Genomic DNA, 19,073 nt, shown 5'->3' on the forward strand with positions numbered 1-19,073 from the left:
TTTCCCACCAAACAAGTTGGGCCCTATCCACAGGATGGGGACCAAATTGCTGATTGTGGCCTAACTTGTTTGGTGGGAAAACCCCTTTAGAAGGACATCTGCCACCAATATCAAGGATTGTAAACCAAGCACACTTACTGGTGTGTGCACCTCTGGCAGAATCCACTCTTCTTTTAGCTTCTTATGCCCTTGTTTTTACAAAAAATGAGCCCAAGAGGCTGTAGAAGGCTTTATTAAAAGCTATTGAGCCCACAGCTGTTCATGGCTCACTTGCATAATTTTTAAAGCTTTTTAGTAATAACAAGGACATAAGCTAAAAGCAGAGCCGATCCTGCCAGAGGAGGCACACACCAGCATTTAAGTATGCTTGTTTTACAATCCTCCATCCTGGTGGAAGATTTTTTTATTTTACTCCAATAAGGAGTAACAAGGTTTCTTAACGCTTGATCGTAGAAAAACTTAAAATGTGAGAAGTGACCAATACTTTCTGGCCACCGTGTGAATTCTGGAAAACCCCTTTAATAAACTGAAGAGAACCCAGTAACTGCACCAGAAAGCCCGGCAGGCACCTTGTCACAAGGATGAATTTATTAAATTAGTTGTCTTATAAAACAAACATTGCAGTCTCATTGTTAATATAACAATTCTCCCATGGAAGGACCTGCTGGCAAAGCGTCATCCGTTAAGTGAGCAGAATTTAAGAGAAAAGGGTCGGACCCCACACCTCTGAGCGAGAGTCAGAAAGCATCTAACCAATCTTATAACCACGGCAACTTTTGACTACTAAATAAATATGAAGCCACCCAAAAGAAAAAAAAAAATTATGTTAAAAAGACCCATCGATTTGTGATCTCTCAAAATGGGCATCACACGTGGCACGCAGATTCACAATGATATTTTAAGTCTCTCTCTCCGAGAACCAATAAATGACCCCAGAACTGGAGGCAGCGATGGTTCCTGCATGTGCATGGTAGCAGAGTTCAAGATAATTCCATGTAGTTTTAAGTCTTTATTTCAAACATATGAAAAAGCACTGAGCTGGGCTCAGCACAAGCCAGAGCTTAGTACAAAGCTCAGGAACTGCCATGTAAAACCTAATGGGACCAATGAAAAGAGAGGATGCTTACTGGGAGACCAGAGGTGTTCCTCTTATGTGTGTAGGAGAGTGGATGGGAAGCACAGGCCACTCTGTAACATGGCAAGTGTGTACATTTATGCCACTTGCAGAGCGGAAGAGATCACAGGCCAGGAAATATAGTGCATGAGCAAATATGCAGGGTGTAAAGGGGGGTCTATTAACCCCATTGTATCCAGATGTACCCATCCCGACTTTCAGGCTGGGTGAAGGGTTTAAATTCTTTGACTGTAGCATTTGGCAGAGTCCAGAAGAGGGGAGAAAACACTCACATTCAGAGTCGTGAGTATTGAATGAGTGTCACATGAAATCCTCAAACTCCCTTCCATATTCATCGTCGGCGTTGCCGTAGTCAGCCAGGTCATTCTTCATGTTGGCCTTCAGACCTCCCCCAGGAACCACTCCTTTCTTCTTCTTCTTGGCTTTATTTTGCTAAAAAGAAACAAAAAACACAAATTAAGTCAAATTTCTGGTGTGTTTGCCAAAGTACTAAGATTTTTTTGCAGGTCCTGCTAGCATTCAATGCTGTTGGGCAGGATCTCATGGGGTGCACTGAACTTACACATTAAATATGAAATAAATGTTAAGTTATAGAATTAATCTGCACCTGAAATATGAAATGTCCTTTCTAGAATTTTACCTTATATGGAATCTCACCTTCTGCCTATTAAAGAATCCCCAAGTCATGTGAAAACGAGAAGAGTCATATTTTGCCCTAAGTGAACTTCAGAAGCTGCATAGGGAGGTTCTAGTGGTTAGAAACATGCTTTGTGTCAAAGCCAAGAATCATATTTTAGATCACATCAAGCTTGGGGTTCTGTGAGCTACAGAGCCAGCAAAACAGTTATTTAGGAATGCGAGTTGTAAATAAAGAACCAGTTCCCGTCTCTATAGCTTCTGATGTGAAAGTTTCCGATTTAAAAGAAATGATCAAACATGACCAGGGACAGTTACTCCTTGATCCTTCCACTGTGGTAATCTTATATTTGTTATCCATGGCCTCCCTCCCTCCAAATATCTCAATGTATGTTAATTAGCCTGAAGGACCCTGGGGGTGTTACCAGGGCCCCTCCATGCTGCCGATTAACAGGCTGTTACACTATGCAGGAACAATCTCCCTCTAACGCTGAAGCTTCCTCTGCTGCTGTGAGACTGCATTGGGCAGGGAAGGGGCTTTAGCAATCCCCTTTCGGAATCAGTAACATAATTGTAAAAGTTTCTTTTAGAAGGAAGGAGGCCACGTATAAAATATAAGATTACCACACTCAAGGTGCCTGGTTATATGAGAAAGTGCCTCTGGTTTATCTTGAATTATTTTGATGGTAGATTTCCTTTAATGTGACACCAAAATGCACATATTTAGGTGCTACTGAACGTAAGATAGGGGTGTCTGAAGTGACACCAACACTTCAGATGCATCTGACAAAAATTGCTTTTCGCAGTTCATTTTAAAATTGAGAATTTTTTTTATTTTTAAATATTGGTAAATGGGGTAGATTTCACAAAATAAATTTACAAGAGCACACAGATTGCAATGTATTCCAAAAGGCAATGTGCTCTGGATTACACCCCAAGGCAGGGGTAAAATGGTTCTGAGACAAAGACACAATTCTTGTATCTTCCTCTTGGTTAATATACATCTAAATGGATTAATACAATGGAAATAGACATTAAACGTTAAATAATTGTATGAAAGGGACATTTCATACCCTAGCTGAGAAGGTGTGCAGTTTAATGTTGTAAAAGGTGGCAACAGATTCCGTCAATGAAGTACATTGCAATGTTTTCTATTCTATTTGCAGAATTTCAGAAATTACAACTATATTTCAGTTTGTTTTTTTACTTTATCGGGAGAACCTTCTGCCACATTACCGCTGTAATTGCTTTTGTATACAGATACCCCAAAACTTACTTTTTCTTGCTTCTGTTTTTCACTGCAGAGAACTGTTAAGGAATTGGATATCTTCTTCAGGTCTTCAAGCTCCACTAAAAAAAAAAAAGACACAACAACAATTGGAACCTCAAAGATTTACTGTGCCTGCTAATAAAAGGTAAAACATACAGGGCTCAATACTCACGTGAAATACAGATCTCTCTCACAAGTGTTTCTAAGAAGGTGGGGTAGTGTAGGGATTTCTCATACTGTGTGATCTTTTCCTTCAGCAGTTTGCCAAATTCTGTGAAGTCCTCTCTTGATGACGGATTCATGGCATCGATTCCAGTACCACTTCCTACACCTGTGTGAAAGGGGGAAAAATTTTTTTTACAATTTTATCACTGGCCAAAAAGCTGCTAGCACCAACATAGTTAATATCACCAGAAGGCACTGGCTATTGATGCTCTGTACAAATTTACAACAACTCTCACCAAAAGCTTCTTTAGCCAACTCTAGATCTGCATCTTCTTGTAGCTTTTTTAGCCTGAGCTTTTCTGCTAGTTGTTCCTCTGGTGACAAGTTTACAGGTTCTTCAGGCTCCTCTAACTAGAGAGGGAAAAAAAAACATAAGAATTTTAGAAGCCTTCATACAAACAGTGGTTTTCAAAACAAACCTTTGTACAATATTAGGATTCCCCATGACTTACCCTCTTTTTAAGTTCTTCTTGTTTCTTTTTAGAAGCCTTTTCTTTTTCTTTTATTTTTTCCTGTAATTTTTTCTTATCAGGAACTTTCTGTTCTATGGGGATGGAGAAATAGCTGTAAACCACACAAATCTATTTCTATTTTTAGTCTAAATCAAACAAGTTAGATTATATCAATATCCCCTTCAAGTTTCCTATACAGGCGGTCCCCTACTTAAGAACACTCGACTTACATACGACCCTCTAGTTACAAACGGACCTCTGGATATTGGTCATTTATTGTACTTTAGTCCTAGGCTACAATGACCAGCTATAACAGTTATCAAATGTGTCAGTAATTAAGCTTTAGTATTAATATTGATTCCTCTGACAATCCAAAATTTTAATTCCAATTGTCGCAGAGACCAAAAAAAGTTCTGGCTGGGATTACAATGATAAAATTTACAGTTCCGACTTACATACAAATTCAACTTAAGAACAAACCTACAGAACCGATCTTTTATGTAACCCGGGGACTGCCTGTATTGGTGATTAATCACGACAACTGGTCATTGATTCCTAAAAACAATATCTGCAGTCCCACAAATACCGACAGATTAGCAGAATCCTGGATCATGACACTTACATGGTTTCGCGGACTACTAACCTATTTTTTGAGGCTCTTGTTTATTTTCCGCTTCCTCCTCATCATCCCAGTTATCCTAAATGAAAACAGGAACAGAAGTCAGTGTGCAGGATTTTACAATTGCTCCCTAGAAATGGGGTTTGTTAGTTTGCTTAACAAAAAGACATTTTTGATGGTTAAAATAGGGAGTATTATTACATCCTGCAGAAAATAATCAATTCAGAAAAATAGAACTGACTTTCACTTGTTAAGAGGGTTTTATCCATGAAAGAAAGTTCTAAACTGTTAACCCCCTAGTAATGTTTATACAATAATCATTTTTAAACCACTTTACAATTTTACTCAGTTTTATTGTTGTTTTAGCTCATATCACTCAGTGATGGCCAGTGTAAAATTCCAGAGTGTGGTTGAAGGCTCTCTAAACAGACATTATGATCCATGCAGTGCTGTGAGCTGGCAATGTGCTTAAATTATCAGGGTACAATGTTTATATACACTTCTTTAGCTTCTGAACATTCTACTAGTATATTGACACTAGAGTGATGATGAGATCCATGAAATGGATATAACACAATGACACTCAGCTCTACTAACTCACACTCAGCCCTGCTATAAAGACGTTATCTGTCTATAGCTTGTAACAAGTCTCTTCCTGCAGGCAAGCAGCAGCCTGCAGAGTCTGTCTGAGCTGGTCTTGTAATGTAGGGGAGAGAGGCAGGAGGCAGAGAGCACTGCAGTCTGCAGAAAAGAGGCTCTTCATGGGAAGAATCCGACCAGAGTCAGAAGATTTACAGTTTTAAAAGGGGAACAAAAATTTTAAACACCAGGACTGATAAACCAGTTGGAATTATATCTGTGAAATACTGTATTTGTTACCAACAGTGAATTAGAGAATGTTATTTTGTTATGCTGTGTATATTTAAGAATCTTGTCTTTGTAGGAAAAGCCCTTTAAATTATTTGCTGAAGAAAAAAAAAAAAAAAAAAAAAAAAAGCCTGGCATTTTTAGCAGTAATCAGGCAGCCTAATCAAGATTAATTGTTTAAGAGAACAACTCTGTTACATATAGCATTAACTTTTTTTCATGTGGATATTTGCAGAAAAGCAAATTATAGCAAAAGAGCAAATAACATATCTGGTGGCGAGTATAAAGTCCATTTTGCTCATCAATGTAGCATCCAGAAAGTTGTCATGCTTCTCCCTTCAGGCCTTGCACCATGCATCACTGGAGTGTTCTTTTAACTGCTTAACACAGTGTCCGATATATCGGACACCGAGCACAGTGACTTTGCGTCCGAGCTGAGGCCGGCTCGATGCTGAAGCCAGTAGCTGACATCCCAGCGTAACATCCGCGGTCAGAGTGGGCTCTGTTCTGGGATGTTAAACCCGTGAGAATGCAGTGTTCAGCAAGACTGCGGCATTTAACTTGCCTGACAGGGGTCTCTGAATTATCCCACAAAAAGCTCCATAGCCAAAAAAGTAACACTTATGCCACTTCGTAGACGGCAATGCAAAAATTAAACATTTTTCCCCACATTAGGGGTTTTTTGGTAAATTTAGTAAAACTTAAGAAATAGCAAAGGCTGGTATCCCCGTAATCATATCGACCCATAGAATAAAGATAACATGATTATTAGGCTATATGGTGAACACCAAAAAAAGAGAAAACGTTTAAAAATCCTGTACAGAGTTAATGCTTTTTGAAATTTCATACATTTTTAACAATAGGGGAACAACCCCAAAATGGTAACAATGGAAAAAGCATCTCATCCTGCAGAAAAGATACCGTCACGTGGCCCCAATAACGAAAAAGCAAACATTTTAAAGGAAACCTACCACTTGAAGTGGCAGGTTTCCGATGGCAATACCGGGCACCAGCTCAGGCTGAGCTGGTGCCGGAGCTTATTTTAGTTAGTGTTTTAAACCGCGGTATCGCGGTTTAAAACACTTTTTAAACGTTATAGCCGGCGCAGGCAGGTACGCGCTCGGCGCTTACCGTGCACGCGGCTCTCATTCACTTCCTATGTAGCCGCGCGCACGGTAAGCACCGAGCGCGTACCTGCCTGCGCCGGCTATAAAGTTTAAAAAGTGTTTTAAACCGCGATACCGCGGTTTAAAACACTAACGAAAATAAGCTCCGGCACCAGCTCACCCTGAGCTGGTGCCCGGTATTGCTATCGGAAACCTGCCACTTCAAGTGGTAGGTTTCCTTTAAATCCTACAAAAGGGGACAATGAAGAAATTAAAATCCTGGCAGCTGCAGGGCGCTTCATCCCTTCTGCGCCTCGTTGTGCGCCCATAAAAAAAGTAACGGCCACATGTGGGGGTTCTCTATATTAAGGAGAAATTGCATAACAAATTCTAAGATGGGTTTTCTCTTTTTATCCTTTGGAAATGACTAAATTTTAGGGCTAAATTAAAAAATAACCGACAAAATTTGACAATTCTAAATGTCACCTCCATTTTCATTTAATTACTGTACTATGAAGATCTCAAGGAGTTAACAATCTTCCTAAAAGTTTCTGATAGTTTGAGGGGTGTAGATTTAAAAATGGGTTGATTATGTAGTGGGGTTTTAATGTTAAATTTAAAATTTCATTAAAAACAGTATTCATCCCCAAAATAGTAGATTCTGAAAATACGGAAAATCGATATTCGATCTGTAAGCCGTGTGACATCAAAATAAATTATCCAGGCATTTGCATTTTCCGAATTTTTTAAAGTAGACATATGGAAAATGTTATTCAGCAACTTATTTAGATGGTAAATCTATCTGCCAGAAAACGCAATGATTTCAAATATTGAAAATGGTAAATTAAAAAAAAATCCATTACTTTTTATCTTTATTTATTTATTTTTTTTTTTTTAAATAAAAGCAAAAAACTTAGCACTAAAGTGAAGTACAATATTTGAGGAAAATAAACAATCTCCTAATCGCTTTGATAAGTAACAGAGTTCAAAAGTTATAACCATATAAAGCGACATGTCAGAATCCAAAAACTGGAACTGAGCCTTAAGCTACAAAAATGGCTGCGTCCTGAAGGAGTTAAAATACAACAGTGGTGCTAAACCTATTGCATGGCTGCCTGAGGTGAACAAGGCCGTCTCCTGCAGTCCTCGATATCCCCCGATGTACTGTGATCAGCGCGATTTCAAACACTTCCAGGGCTTCAGGAGGAGTGAGGAGGTGCAGACTGGGCTTCTTTCAAAAGTATCGGTGTCCAATACAATTGAAAGCTGTGGCATAGCAGGGAACAAAACGCTGGTGCCACATTGGGACTGTGATAAATCAGCTGATTTTTTGCTGTACTTTGGTGTTTAGCCTCTAAAAGGTTCACCATTATTGAGGTATAAAGTAGGACTAGACTCTTAGTGTCAGACACTAGTAATCTGGTGCAACCTAATCTGACTTTTAGGCTAATAGTGGCTACAACACTTAGATGTCCTTTTCTCTAACAAGTGAAATATCCCTATAAAAGGGTTATACAGAGATCTTAACCATCTTTTGGACTGTTGTGTACTCATCCAGTGCAGTAGTGTGAACTGCCTGTGGCCTTCCTGCGCTGACACAACATTACAGGGAAACAGTCAGCAGTTTTGATCCCTCTCCTAAAAAGTGATCCTGCAACTTTCTAGGACATACCCATGAAAATAGTAAAAAAAAAAACAACATCATAGTCAGCCTGTGATCTTAACACTACCCAAAGCAATGTACCAGCTCAGATATAAGGTCACTGCTTCTTGTATGTGGCTGCAGAGCAATTTTAACATGTGTGAATAGGGCTTTTCTATAAACTTGTGCCACTCTCTTATATTAGTAGTTACTCCGCACCTTAACATCTTCCTCTTCATCTTCTCCCTCCCAGCGATCCTTTACGGTTATTGGACCACCTTTTGGAACAGGTTCTTCCGGCTCAAAGTCTTCTGCCTCTGTAAATACAAGGGAAATACTATGAAGGAGACAGAAACTTGATAAAGCAATTCCTTGAGAGGATCCAACCTTGATGTCCCCATAGGTAAAGGAAGCCCCAGTGCAGGGATCACTATACATCCCTACAACCTTAGATTAGCAGATTATCCAGACAACTAGAGCGAGAAAAAAAATATTTAAAAAGTTCTCTCAAAGCATTTTCCTATTTTCATTCACTGTAGGGGGTACACAACAGCTGCATAAGGTTGGGTTGTTACGAATGTGGTGATTATCTACAGGCAGCTTGGTACAGAGCAGGAGGAGGTGAACAGATAGTACAGTATGTACAGTGTTATAGAGCAGGAGGAGCTGGGCAGATAGGACAGTATGTACAGTGTTATAGAGCAGGAGGAGCTGGGCAGATAGGACAGTATGTACAGTGTTATAGAGCAGGAGGAGCTGGGCAGATAGGACAGTATGTACAGTGTTATAGAGCAGGAGGAGCTGGGCAGATAGGACAGTATGTACAGTGTTATAGAGCAGGAGGAGCTGGGCAGATAGGACAGTATGTACAGTGTTATAGAGCAGGAGGAGCTGGGTAGATAGGACAGTATGTACATAGTTATAGAGCAGGAGGAGCTGGGCAGATAGGACAGTATGTACATAGTTATAGAGCAGGAGGAGCTGGGCAGATAGGACAGTATGTACAGTGTTATAGAGCAGGAGGAGCTGGGCAGATAGGACAGTATGTACAGTGTTGTAAAGCAGGGGGAGCTGGGCAGATAGGACAGTATGTACAGTGTTATAGAGCAGGAGGAGCTGGGCAGATAGGACAGTATGTACAGTGTTATAGAGCAGGAGGAGCTGGGCAGATAGGACAGTATGTACAGTGTTATAGAGCAGGGGGAGCTGGGCAGATAGGACAGTATGTACAGTGTTATAGAGCAGGGGGAGCTGGGCAGATAGGACAGTATGTACAGTGTTATAGAGCAGGAGGAGCTGGGCAGATAGGACAGTATGTACAGTGTTATAGAGCAGGAGGAGGTGAACAGATAGGACAGTATGTACAGTGTTATAGAGCAGGAGGAGCTGGGCAGATAGGACAGTATGTACAGTGTTATAGAGCAGGAGGAGCTGGGCAGATAGGACAGTATGTACAGTGTTCTAGAGCAGGAGGAGGTGAACAGATAGGACAGTATGTACAGTGTTATAGAGCAGGAGGAGCTGAACAGATAGTACAGTATGTACAGTGTTATAGAGCAGGAGGAGCTGGGCAGATAGGACAGTATGTACAGTGTTATAGAGCAGGGGGAGCTGGGCAGATAGGACAGTATGTACAGTGTTATAGAGCAGGAGGAGCTGGGCAGATAGGACAGTATGTACAGTGTTCTAGAGCAGGGGGAGCTGGGCAGATAGGACAGTATGTACAGTGTTATAGAGCAGGAGGAGCTGGGCAGATAGGACAGTATGTACAGTGTTATAGAGCAGGAGGAGGTGAACAGATAGGACAGTATGTACAGTGTTATAGAGCAGGAGGAGGTGAACAGATAGGACAGTATGTACAGTGTTATAGAGCAGGAGGAGCTGGGCAGATAGGACAGTATGTACAGTGTTCTAGAGCAGGAGGAGCTGAACAGATAGTACAGTATGTACAGTGTTATAGAGCAGGAGGAGCTGGGCAGATAGGACAGTATGTACAGTGTTCTAGAGCAGGGGGAGCTGGGCAGATAGGACAGTATGTACAGTGTTATAGAGCAGGAGGAGGTGAACAGATAGGACAGTATGTACAGTGTTATAGAGCAGGAGGAGCTGGGCAGATAGGACAGTATGTACAGTGTTATAGAGCAGGAGGAGCTGGGCAGATAGGACAGTATGTACAGTGTTCTAGAGCAGGGGGAGCTGGGCAGATAGGACAGTATGTACAGTGTTCTAGAGCAGGGGGAGCTGGGCAGATAGGACAGTATGTACAGTGTTATAGAGCAGGAGGAGCTGGGCAGATAGGACAGTATGTACAGTGTTGTAGAGCAGGAGGAGGTGAACAGATAGTACAGTATGTACAGTGTTATTGAGCAGGAGGAGCTGGGCAGATAGGACAGTATGTACAGTGTTATAGAGCAGGAGGAGCTGAACAGATAGGACAGTATGTACAGTGTTATAGAGCAGGAGGAGCTGAACAGATAGGACAGTATGTACAGTGTTATAGAGCAGGAGGAGCTGGGCAGATAGGACAGTATGTACAGTGTTATAGAGCAGGAGGAGCTGGGCAGATAGGACAGTATGTACAGTGTTCTAGAGCAGGGGGAGCTGGGCAGATAGGACAGTATGTACAGTGTTATAGAGCAGGAGGAGCTGGGCAGATAGGACAGTATGTACAGTGTTGTAGAGCAGGAGGAGGTGAACAGATAGTACAGTATGTACAGTGTTATTGAGCAGGAGGAGCTGGGCAGATAGGACAGTATGTACAGTGTTATAGAGCAGGAGGAGCTGAACAGATAGTACAGTATGTACAGTATTATTGAGCAGGAGGAGCTGGGCAGATAGGACAGTATGTACAGTGTTATAGAGCAGGAGGAGCTGAACAGATGGGACAGTATGTACAGAGTTATAGAGCAGGAGGAGCTGGGCAGATGACTGAACTGTTAACTTAGTTAATGCATTTTAAGTCCCCCCCCCCCCCCCTGCCAACTTCCAAGAACATATGGAACTATTAGTTCACTGTAACCAAGTGAACTGAATACTGAGTGAATGTACAAAGATGTCACCTATACACATATATATGTAGAGTCTGACCTCTACAAGCCACTATAAATGCAGTAAAATCCTGTTTTGGAAGATTGTGGTCACCAGCTTAACCCCCAGTATTGAACAAGGTGTGGTGCGATCAGCAACCTGCTGCTATCGCGAGAGAAGCTGCTGGACGCATGAAGTATTAGACCGCACCGTCATGAATGGGGTGTCAGGAAACACAGGGGGGGGGGGCGGTTTGGCATCTCCCCAACCAATAGAGACTGGAGAAGAACAATTTTCATTACCCAATTGCAGAATATGGAAAACATTACACTGTGGAGACCAACATTCCAACACAAGTAAAGGTGGTAAACATTTCTAGGGATTTAAATGTGTTAGACACAGATACCCCTTGTATTCATCACCAATATCATCTGACCTATCCTATATGGACGCCAAGGTTTCAAGGAACCCATCTACAGGCAGCAGGTTATACAGCAAGAGAAGAATTGAGCATTTGAGCAGTTTGATGGGAAAAGTTCAAGAGCATTTCGTAATTTATTATCATTGCTAATGGGCAAGTGGATTCATAAGTGATTAATCTCTCTATCCAAATACATTTAAAGCCACTAATCACTTTTAAGAAACTGCTCACTGGACACCCAAGATCAGAAGCAAGAATATAAATAGACAAGTTGCTAGAAAACACCCCGCCTGCAGATAAGACACCATGCACAACCCGCTCAGCTCCTCCTGCTCTATAACATGCTGTCTGCAGATAAGACACCATGTACAACCTGCTCAGCTCCTCCTGCTCTATAACATGCTGCCTGCAGATAAGACACCATGTACAACCTGCTCAGCTCCTCCTGCTCTATAACATGCTGCCTGCAGATAAGACACCATGTACAACCTGCTCAGCTCCTCCTGCTCTATAACATGCTGCCTGCAGATAAGACACCATGTACAACCTGCTCAGCTCCTCCTGCTCTATAACATGCTGCCTGCAGATAAGACACCATGTACAACCTGCTCAGCTCCTCCTGCTCTATAACATGCTGCCTGCAGATAAGACACCATGTACAACCTGCTCAGCTCCTCCTGCTCTATAACATGCTGCCTGCAGATAAGACACCATGTACAACCTGCTCAGCTCCTCCTGCTCTATAACATGCTGCCTGCAGATAAGACACCATGTACAACCTGCTCAGCTCCTCCTGCTCTATAACATGCTGCCTGCAGATAAGACACCATGTACAACCTGCTCAGCTCCTCCTGCTCTATAACATGCTGCCTGCAGATAAGACACCATGTACAACCTGCTCAGCTCCTCCTGCTCTATAACATGCTGCCTGCAGATAAGACACCATGTACAACCTGCTCAGCTCCTCCTGCTCTATAACATGCTGCCTGCAGATAAGACACCATGTACAACCTGCTCAGCTCCTCCTGCTCTATAACATGCTGCCTGCAGATAAGACACCATGTACAACCTGCTCAGCTCCTCCTGCTCTATAACATGCTGCCTGCAGATAAGACACCATGTACAACCTGCTCAGCTCCTCCTGCTCTATAACATGCTGCCTGCAGATAAGACACCAAGTACAACCTGCTCACCACCTCCCGCAGATAGGACACCATGTACAATCTGCTCAGCTCCTCTTGCTCTATAAGAGGCTGCCCGCAGATCAGATAATCCGCATGATATGGCTGCATATGGTAAATTCCCCTCATATCTTATACCATCTTAATGGGCATTGGGTTTGTGACCAGACCACCAGTATGTGCTTTTTTTTTTGTTTAAGGTGATACCAAGGGTCTTTAGCAAATTTTTTTAAGTGTCTAATTGAAGTCTGATAATGCGGTGTCAAAAAAAAAAAAACTTCTAGGGTTCCTTCAAATAAATCTGTAGCCCATAATTTATTTATAACCACCACAAATGATGAAACTTGCACATAGATACGTCCTGCAAACAGGACAGCATGTCCCATCTTCTCAACTTCTCCTGCTCTATAACATGCCACCTACATAAAGGAAACTATATACAATTAGCTCCGCTGCTCCTGCTCTATAACATGCTGCCTGGCCTGAGCTGATCCATATAGCCAGCACACTCCACCTCTATGGTTGCCCTCCAGTTGCATAACCACACTCACCGCTTATAAAAAAAAGTTTTGGTGCTGACACCCAACAACTGCATTGTTGGCCCAATGTTCACTGCACCTTAAGGTCCCAGAGCCCCTATACAGGGGTCAGCACTGGACTTTATAGGGAGACAAGCCTTTCCATACATCCCATACACCATATAACCCAAAGTTAGGGTGCCATTAAAAACTCCCTTGTGGACCCCTGTAACTTCCACTTCAGTCGGCCATCAGCCCTCACACAGCTCCTCCAAGGGCAGGGCCAGGATGGAGCCCCCCAGTGCATGGAGCTGCCATGATAGAAGTCACTAGAAGGTGGAGGCAGTGACATGACATGTGCAGGCCGCTGTGCTACGGGGGAGATAAGGAGACATATGGAGGAGCCGGGGCCTCACGTGCACACCCGGGGCCCCTGGGGGAAAGATATGAAGGGCCCGGGAGGGAGGGGGATACACAAGCGTCGCAGTCAGGCAATGTGCGCCGCGCTCTCACCCCAGCTGTCGGTCTCCGCCATGTCTTCCCGCTGCCGCTCCGGCTCTCACTGACTCACCGCGCAGCGCTCCCAGGACTAGTGGGCCCCTCGCCGGAAGTGCGTCACTCCACCCAGCGCCACGCTGGCCGCCATATTACGCCTCCCAGGCCGTCTATATAGCTTCGCATAGGCGACTGATGCTGGTGAAGTCGTTTCGTCTACTACAGAACACTGGCCCGGTGCGAGGAGCCACTTCCTGTGCCTGACAGGAGAGAGGCAGGGAGGGGACAGCGCAGCCGGCAGTGTGACACTGAGCTCCGCCATCTTGGCGGCTGCACGTGAAGGCGTCACGTGGTGGCTGCGGCCGGCGCCGCGCGCGACGCTCCTTCAGCGCCCCAGCCGCCTTGTTCACACACAGACACGTGCGGAGAAGAAATGCCCGTAGTAGCGGATGTTAGGGGTGTGGCTGTATTACAGCGATAAAAAGAAAAAAAAAACACTTTTATTTTATTCTCGACTTTATTTTTATAAAAAGAAAGCTGTGTGTGAAAGATGTAAAAAAAAAAAAAAAATACTGGAACGCTATTCCTGTTGTGTGTAGTGTAACTGAGGCCGTAATCACGTGTTAAGGCTATGTTCACACTACTGTTCAAACCACCATTAAAAAAAGGAAAGAACGTAATTTAAAGTATCATTTAAAGATCCCATCGACATCAATGTAAATTTCATGTCATCTGTTATGTTCTGTTTAGGCAGGGATCTGTTATCCAAATGTTTTTGGACAGAAAAAATAACGGAGACTGCAGGACTTTTCCAAAGAACGCATGAATAACGGATCTATGCCTAGCTGATAGAGATGGCTGAACTAAGTGGAATCAAAGTCTCGAGCACAACGTGTTACATGGGGCAGAGAACTCTGGGAAGGAGAAAGCAACAGCCCCGATGACATGTGCAGACCTGTAAGATAATCAGCGACCGTCAAGCTTATGTGATGTCACACATGCTCACAGCCCTATAAAATTGTCGGCCATTTGCAATCCTGGCATTTTACACTGCATGTGCTGTCTGTAGCGTCTGGCTGCTGCTACTGTGCTGTGCAGTAGCGATCCCTGCTCCAATTCCAGGATGTGCGTTTAGGGGGATCTGTATACCCCAAATAGCAGTTCTTTTTTTGTTACTGAAGCCACTAGGAAGAAATCTGTTCAATATCCACACAGCTGCTGTAATGATTTTTGCTCCTCTCCCAGGGTGTCTGTTGTTGGATATGTGGATAACGCAAATTCCCATACTTTTGTGTTGCTAAAGTTGAGAGCAAGAAATATGTGTCAAATCCACGTAGTTTATAAACCACTATGTCAGACAGAAAGGTGGCAGGTGGAGCAGGCAGGGGTCGCAGCACAGTAAGGGGACGTCGCTGCAGGGGTGACTGTGAGGCCAGAACTGCCGTTGTCATCTATCGGCAGTATGTTGATCAACAACCCAAAGGTTGTTTATTGGTTGACTAGGTCATCCAATTCCTCAAATATAACCCCAGCCAAGAGTCTGTGGGTTTGTCAGATACAACAATTAGTTGGTATGGCCCAGAAGCAGGTCAGCGGCCGTCACCTGTCCTCAACCTGCCTCTGTCCTGTTCATTTCCCTCAGCCAGAGAGCTACTAGGTGGCCTTGGCTCAGCGCCAATATTCAGCGCAGACGAAGTGTTTGAGGACAGTCAGCAGCTGCTTGGCAGTGAAGAGATGGGGCAGACATCCACTGCTTCCTGCATTAGGCAGACTGTGCATACTGACACCGGTGAGGAGAGTAGCAGTGACAGGGAAACGCAAATTGATGATGATGTAGCTGATCGCACTTGGGAGCCGGGTGTAGCAAGAGATTCATCATCGTTGGGCTAAGGAAGTGTCAGCTTGCGCATCAGACAGCGGAGCAGGCAGCAAGTTGCTACTGTGGCCGTGAGTCAGCAGGGTAGCAGCATTGCGAGGACGGGAGCCAAACGGCCGCGGGGTACAAATCCTGATTCGCAGGTCCAAGTAAGCAGGGGCTCAGCGAGGCAGCGGCGGTAGTAGTCGCTCAGTGCAGAGTGTTGGCAGTAAAATCACCACCTCGGCGGTGTGGCTGTTTTTTGTTAAAACACCAGAGGAGCCAACCGTGGGTATATGTCGTATCTGCGGGCAGAACATTAGCACCACGGCCCTGCGCCAACACATGCAGCGTCACCATCCAATGGCCTGGGAGAAACATGGAACAGATGTGGTGGTCCATCCTGCAGCCACAGCAACAGCAGCACCTAGTGGCACACATGCCGTTTCAGCCAGTCAAGGCTTCAGCACCTCTGCCGAAGGGAGCTGTTTGTCTTTGACATCATCTCCCACTACAGATGCTCCTGCTCTTTGCTATGCATGGCACCAGCAGTCGATGAGCGAGGCGATTACAAAGAGACAACTGTATGCGTCCAGCCATCCTAAGGTGCAGAAGCTGACCGTGCTCTTGTCCAAATTGTTGGTACTGCAGTCTCTCCCTTTCCAAGTTGTAGACTCTGCACCCTTCAGAGAACTAATGGCTTGTGCCGAACCGAGGTGGAGAGTTCCAAGCCGCAATTTTTTTCCAAAAAGGCAGTGCCAGCCCTTCACCAATATGTACAACAGAAGGTGGGCCAGTCCTTGAGCTTATCGGTTTCTTCCAAGAGACGCCGCTTTCTCCTCCACGTTGTTAAACTTGCTGCTCCTGTGCCAGTGTCCACCTCCTCCTTCACCACCACCACCTCCACAAGTCTAAGTGCTGCTCCATCATACCACATGTGCAGGGCACAGCGGTGTCACGCAGTTCTACACCTGGTTTGCCTGGGTGAACGCAGTCACACAGGGGAGGAACTGCTCCGCGTCATGAAAGAAGAAATCAATCTGTGGTTTTCTCCGCAACAACTGAAAAACGGAACCATTGTGACAGACAATGGGAGGACCGTGGTCTCCGCGCTGCACTGAGGAGGGATGGTCCATGCGCCCTGCATGGCGCACATGTTCAATCTGGTTGTCAACAGGTTCCTCAAGTCTTTCACCCATCTGCAAGACATTCTAACAATGGCCAGGAAACTGTGCATGCACTTTAGCCATTCTTACAAAGCCAAGCACTGATGAGTTGCAGCATCAGAACGGCCTCCCCAACATAGTCTGATATGCAATGTTTCCACCCGTTGGAATTCCAGCCTCCATATGTTAGACCGCCTGTATGAACAGAAAAAAGCCATCAATGATTTTTTGATGTTGCAAGCGGACCGGAGTACTCCCCTGCCACTGGCAGCTCATGCGTGACACCTGCCGTTTGCTCAGGCCCTTTGAAGAAGCCACATTATTTACCACGTTATCTATCACCAGGACTGCAGGATGAATAACGTCATTCCACTGCTTCATGTCCTGGAACTGATGCTGCAAAATCTGTTTGGTCAGGGCACTAGAGAAGTGGAGACTACATCTCATGGCCACATGAGTCCGGTGGGGGCTGAAGTGGAGGAGGAGGACATTGGAGCACAAGCAGAGTCTGGTGAAATTAGTGGTTTTTCCACTCAGGTGACAAGAGAGGAGGAGCAGGAGCATCAGGAGGAGTTAGAAGACGAGGAAGATGACCCAGAAGCACAGTGGCAGTATACAGTAAAGATGGAGGCCAGGAGTCCCTCAGAGTCACTTGCACAGATGGCCCACAGCACGCTGCTTTGCCTAACTAGTGACAGCTGAATAGTCAACATCCGGCAAAGGGATGACTTGCAGTGATCGCTCACATACTGCAACGGCTGCTGTGGGGAGATGAGGGAGTAGGAGCAGTAGCAGCTCCATTAGCAGCAGCTTAAGTCTGGAGTCCTTAATAAGCAACTTCCTTCACCCGCCTAGTGAGGAGGGTAGCCGCCAGCAGCAGCAGGACATGAAGCAGACCGTGCACCAGCAGGTGGTGGCCTACTTGGACAGCACTTTACCACCCCAAGTAGAGGATCTGCTGGACTACTGGGCAGCCAAACTTGATGCTTGGCAACTTGTGGAGTTTGCAGTAGAGAAGCTGTCCTGACCGGCCAGTAGTGTGGCATCAGAGCGGGTGTTCAGTGTGGCGGGGGCCATCATTACCCCAAGGAGAACCCGCTTGTCCACCCATAATGTGGAGAGACTGACCTTTGTCAAAATGAATCAAGCTTTGATCGGCCTGGATTTCAAATCATCAATGCCTTATGCATCAGATTAGATCAGCCATGACCCCTCCCCCAAATGTTGAGAAATGAGTCTGGATTATAACTTCATGCCTCAGCCACTATTCTCATGCTGCCACCCACCTGATGCCACACATCTGCTGCCAGTTGCTCCATCTACCCCCTACCATCTTTACCAGGGACTGGAATTGTCCGCCACCTCCACACTGTATCATTGTGCCACTCTGTGGCTTACCAGGTTGCCACCACCTCCACACTGTATTATTGTGCCACTCTTTGGGCTCCTGCTGCTGACACCACCTCTATACTTTATCATTGTGCCACTCTGTAGCTTACCAGGTTACCGCCAGCTCCACATAGTATCAAAGTGCCACTCTGTGGGCTCCTTCTGCTGATGCCACCTCCACACTGTATCATTGTGCCACTCTATGGACTGCTGCTGCTGACTCCACCTCAACACTGTATCATTATGCCACTCTTTGGGCTCCTGCTGCTGACGCCACCTCCACACTGTATTGTGGTGCCACTCTATGGGCTGCTGCTGACGCCACCTCCACACTGTATCATTGTGCCACTCTGTGGGCTGCTGCTGACACCACCTGCACACTGTATCATTGTGCCACTCTGTGGCTTACCAGGTTGCCGCCACCTCCACATTGTGCCACTCTGTGGCCTACTCATGCTGCTGCCAACTCACTGCTGTCTCCTTGGAACACCCTGTGATTTCCATAAGGCTGTTTTCACCCTCCACCACTCTATGGCGTTGCCACTATGTTTAGTTTCCCCCTTTGTTTCATCTGTCAGAAGGAATGAAAAGCCTCAGTATTGATAGACAGGGGACATGCAAATATCCCATTTACTGGTCATCTCTGTTTTGGATCCACTCCTGTTTGTTTTTGGCTTTAGCAATACTGATGATCGATTATTGACCGATTGAAAGCAGACACTGATGGACCAAGGGCAAAATGATCAGTGACGTCAATGCAGAATTACTGCCGACACCCGACGCCCTCTGCACTCTTTTGGGGGGGGTTTCTACATGTATCCACGTTTAACAGAACAGGTTCTGTCGTAATCTATGGAATCATCTGATGTCAGTGTAAAAAGAGTGCACTCTTTGATGTTATAGTGGGATCTTGGCCCTCAGCTCGGTCCTTTTGAGCTGGCACAGACGTTACCTTGTCAGGCTGCGTTCCCGCTTCGCTTATTTGGGGAAGTTGGCCTCTGTAAGTGCACATGGAAGTGAAGAGTGAAGCAATTCTAAGAGCTGCGGCTGTCATGTGCATGTCATACTA

At 44.8% G+C, this 19,073-nt stretch overlaps 1 protein-coding gene across 2 annotated transcripts; it reads right to left on the reverse strand.

Annotated features, from left to right (window-relative positions):
• Positions 1–566: 566 nt before the first annotated feature.
• EIF3J (eukaryotic translation initiation factor 3 subunit J) lies at positions 567–13,932 on the reverse strand. 2 transcript variants are annotated; one of them, XM_072148775.1, is made up of 8 exons: positions 13,613–13,932; positions 8,172–8,269; positions 4,365–4,416; positions 3,719–3,814; positions 3,503–3,617; positions 3,214–3,372; positions 3,048–3,121; positions 567–1,567 (listed from the first exon to the last, which is right to left on the reverse strand). In XM_072148775.1, exons 2-8 carry the CDS (start codon positions 8,189–8,191, stop codon positions 1,436–1,438), a joined length of 648 nt encoding a protein of 215 aa, XP_072004876.1. In that variant the 5' UTR covers positions 8,192–8,269; positions 13,613–13,932; the 3' UTR covers positions 567–1,435. The 2 variants fall into 2 exon arrangements, with proteins under 2 accessions (XP_072004876.1, XP_072004875.1); XM_072148774.1 differs by having other exon boundaries at positions 3,719–3,810; positions 4,362–4,416; positions 13,613–13,929.
• Between the last annotated feature and the right edge of the window lie 5,141 nt (positions 13,933–19,073).

The sequence above is a fragment of the Engystomops pustulosus genome, chromosome 4 (assembly GCF_040894005.1).
Source record: "Engystomops pustulosus chromosome 4, aEngPut4.maternal, whole genome shotgun sequence".
Lineage (NCBI taxonomy): Eukaryota > Metazoa > Chordata > Amphibia > Anura > Leptodactylidae > Engystomops > Engystomops pustulosus.

Excerpts from the sequence above, each read along its gene's own strand:
- EIF3J (XM_072148774.1), bottom strand. The coding sequence starts at position 13,634 with ATGGCGGAGACCGACAGCTGGG. Across the intron at positions 4,417-8,171 it reads ATGAAGAGGAAGATGTTAAG|GATAACTGGGATGATGAGGA; the intron begins GTGCGGAGTAAC and ends GTTTTCATTTAG. Across the intron at positions 1,568-3,047 it reads AAAAACAGAAGCAAGAAAAA|CAAAATAAAGCCAAGAAGAA; the intron begins GTAAGTTTTGGG and ends GTTTCTTTTTAG.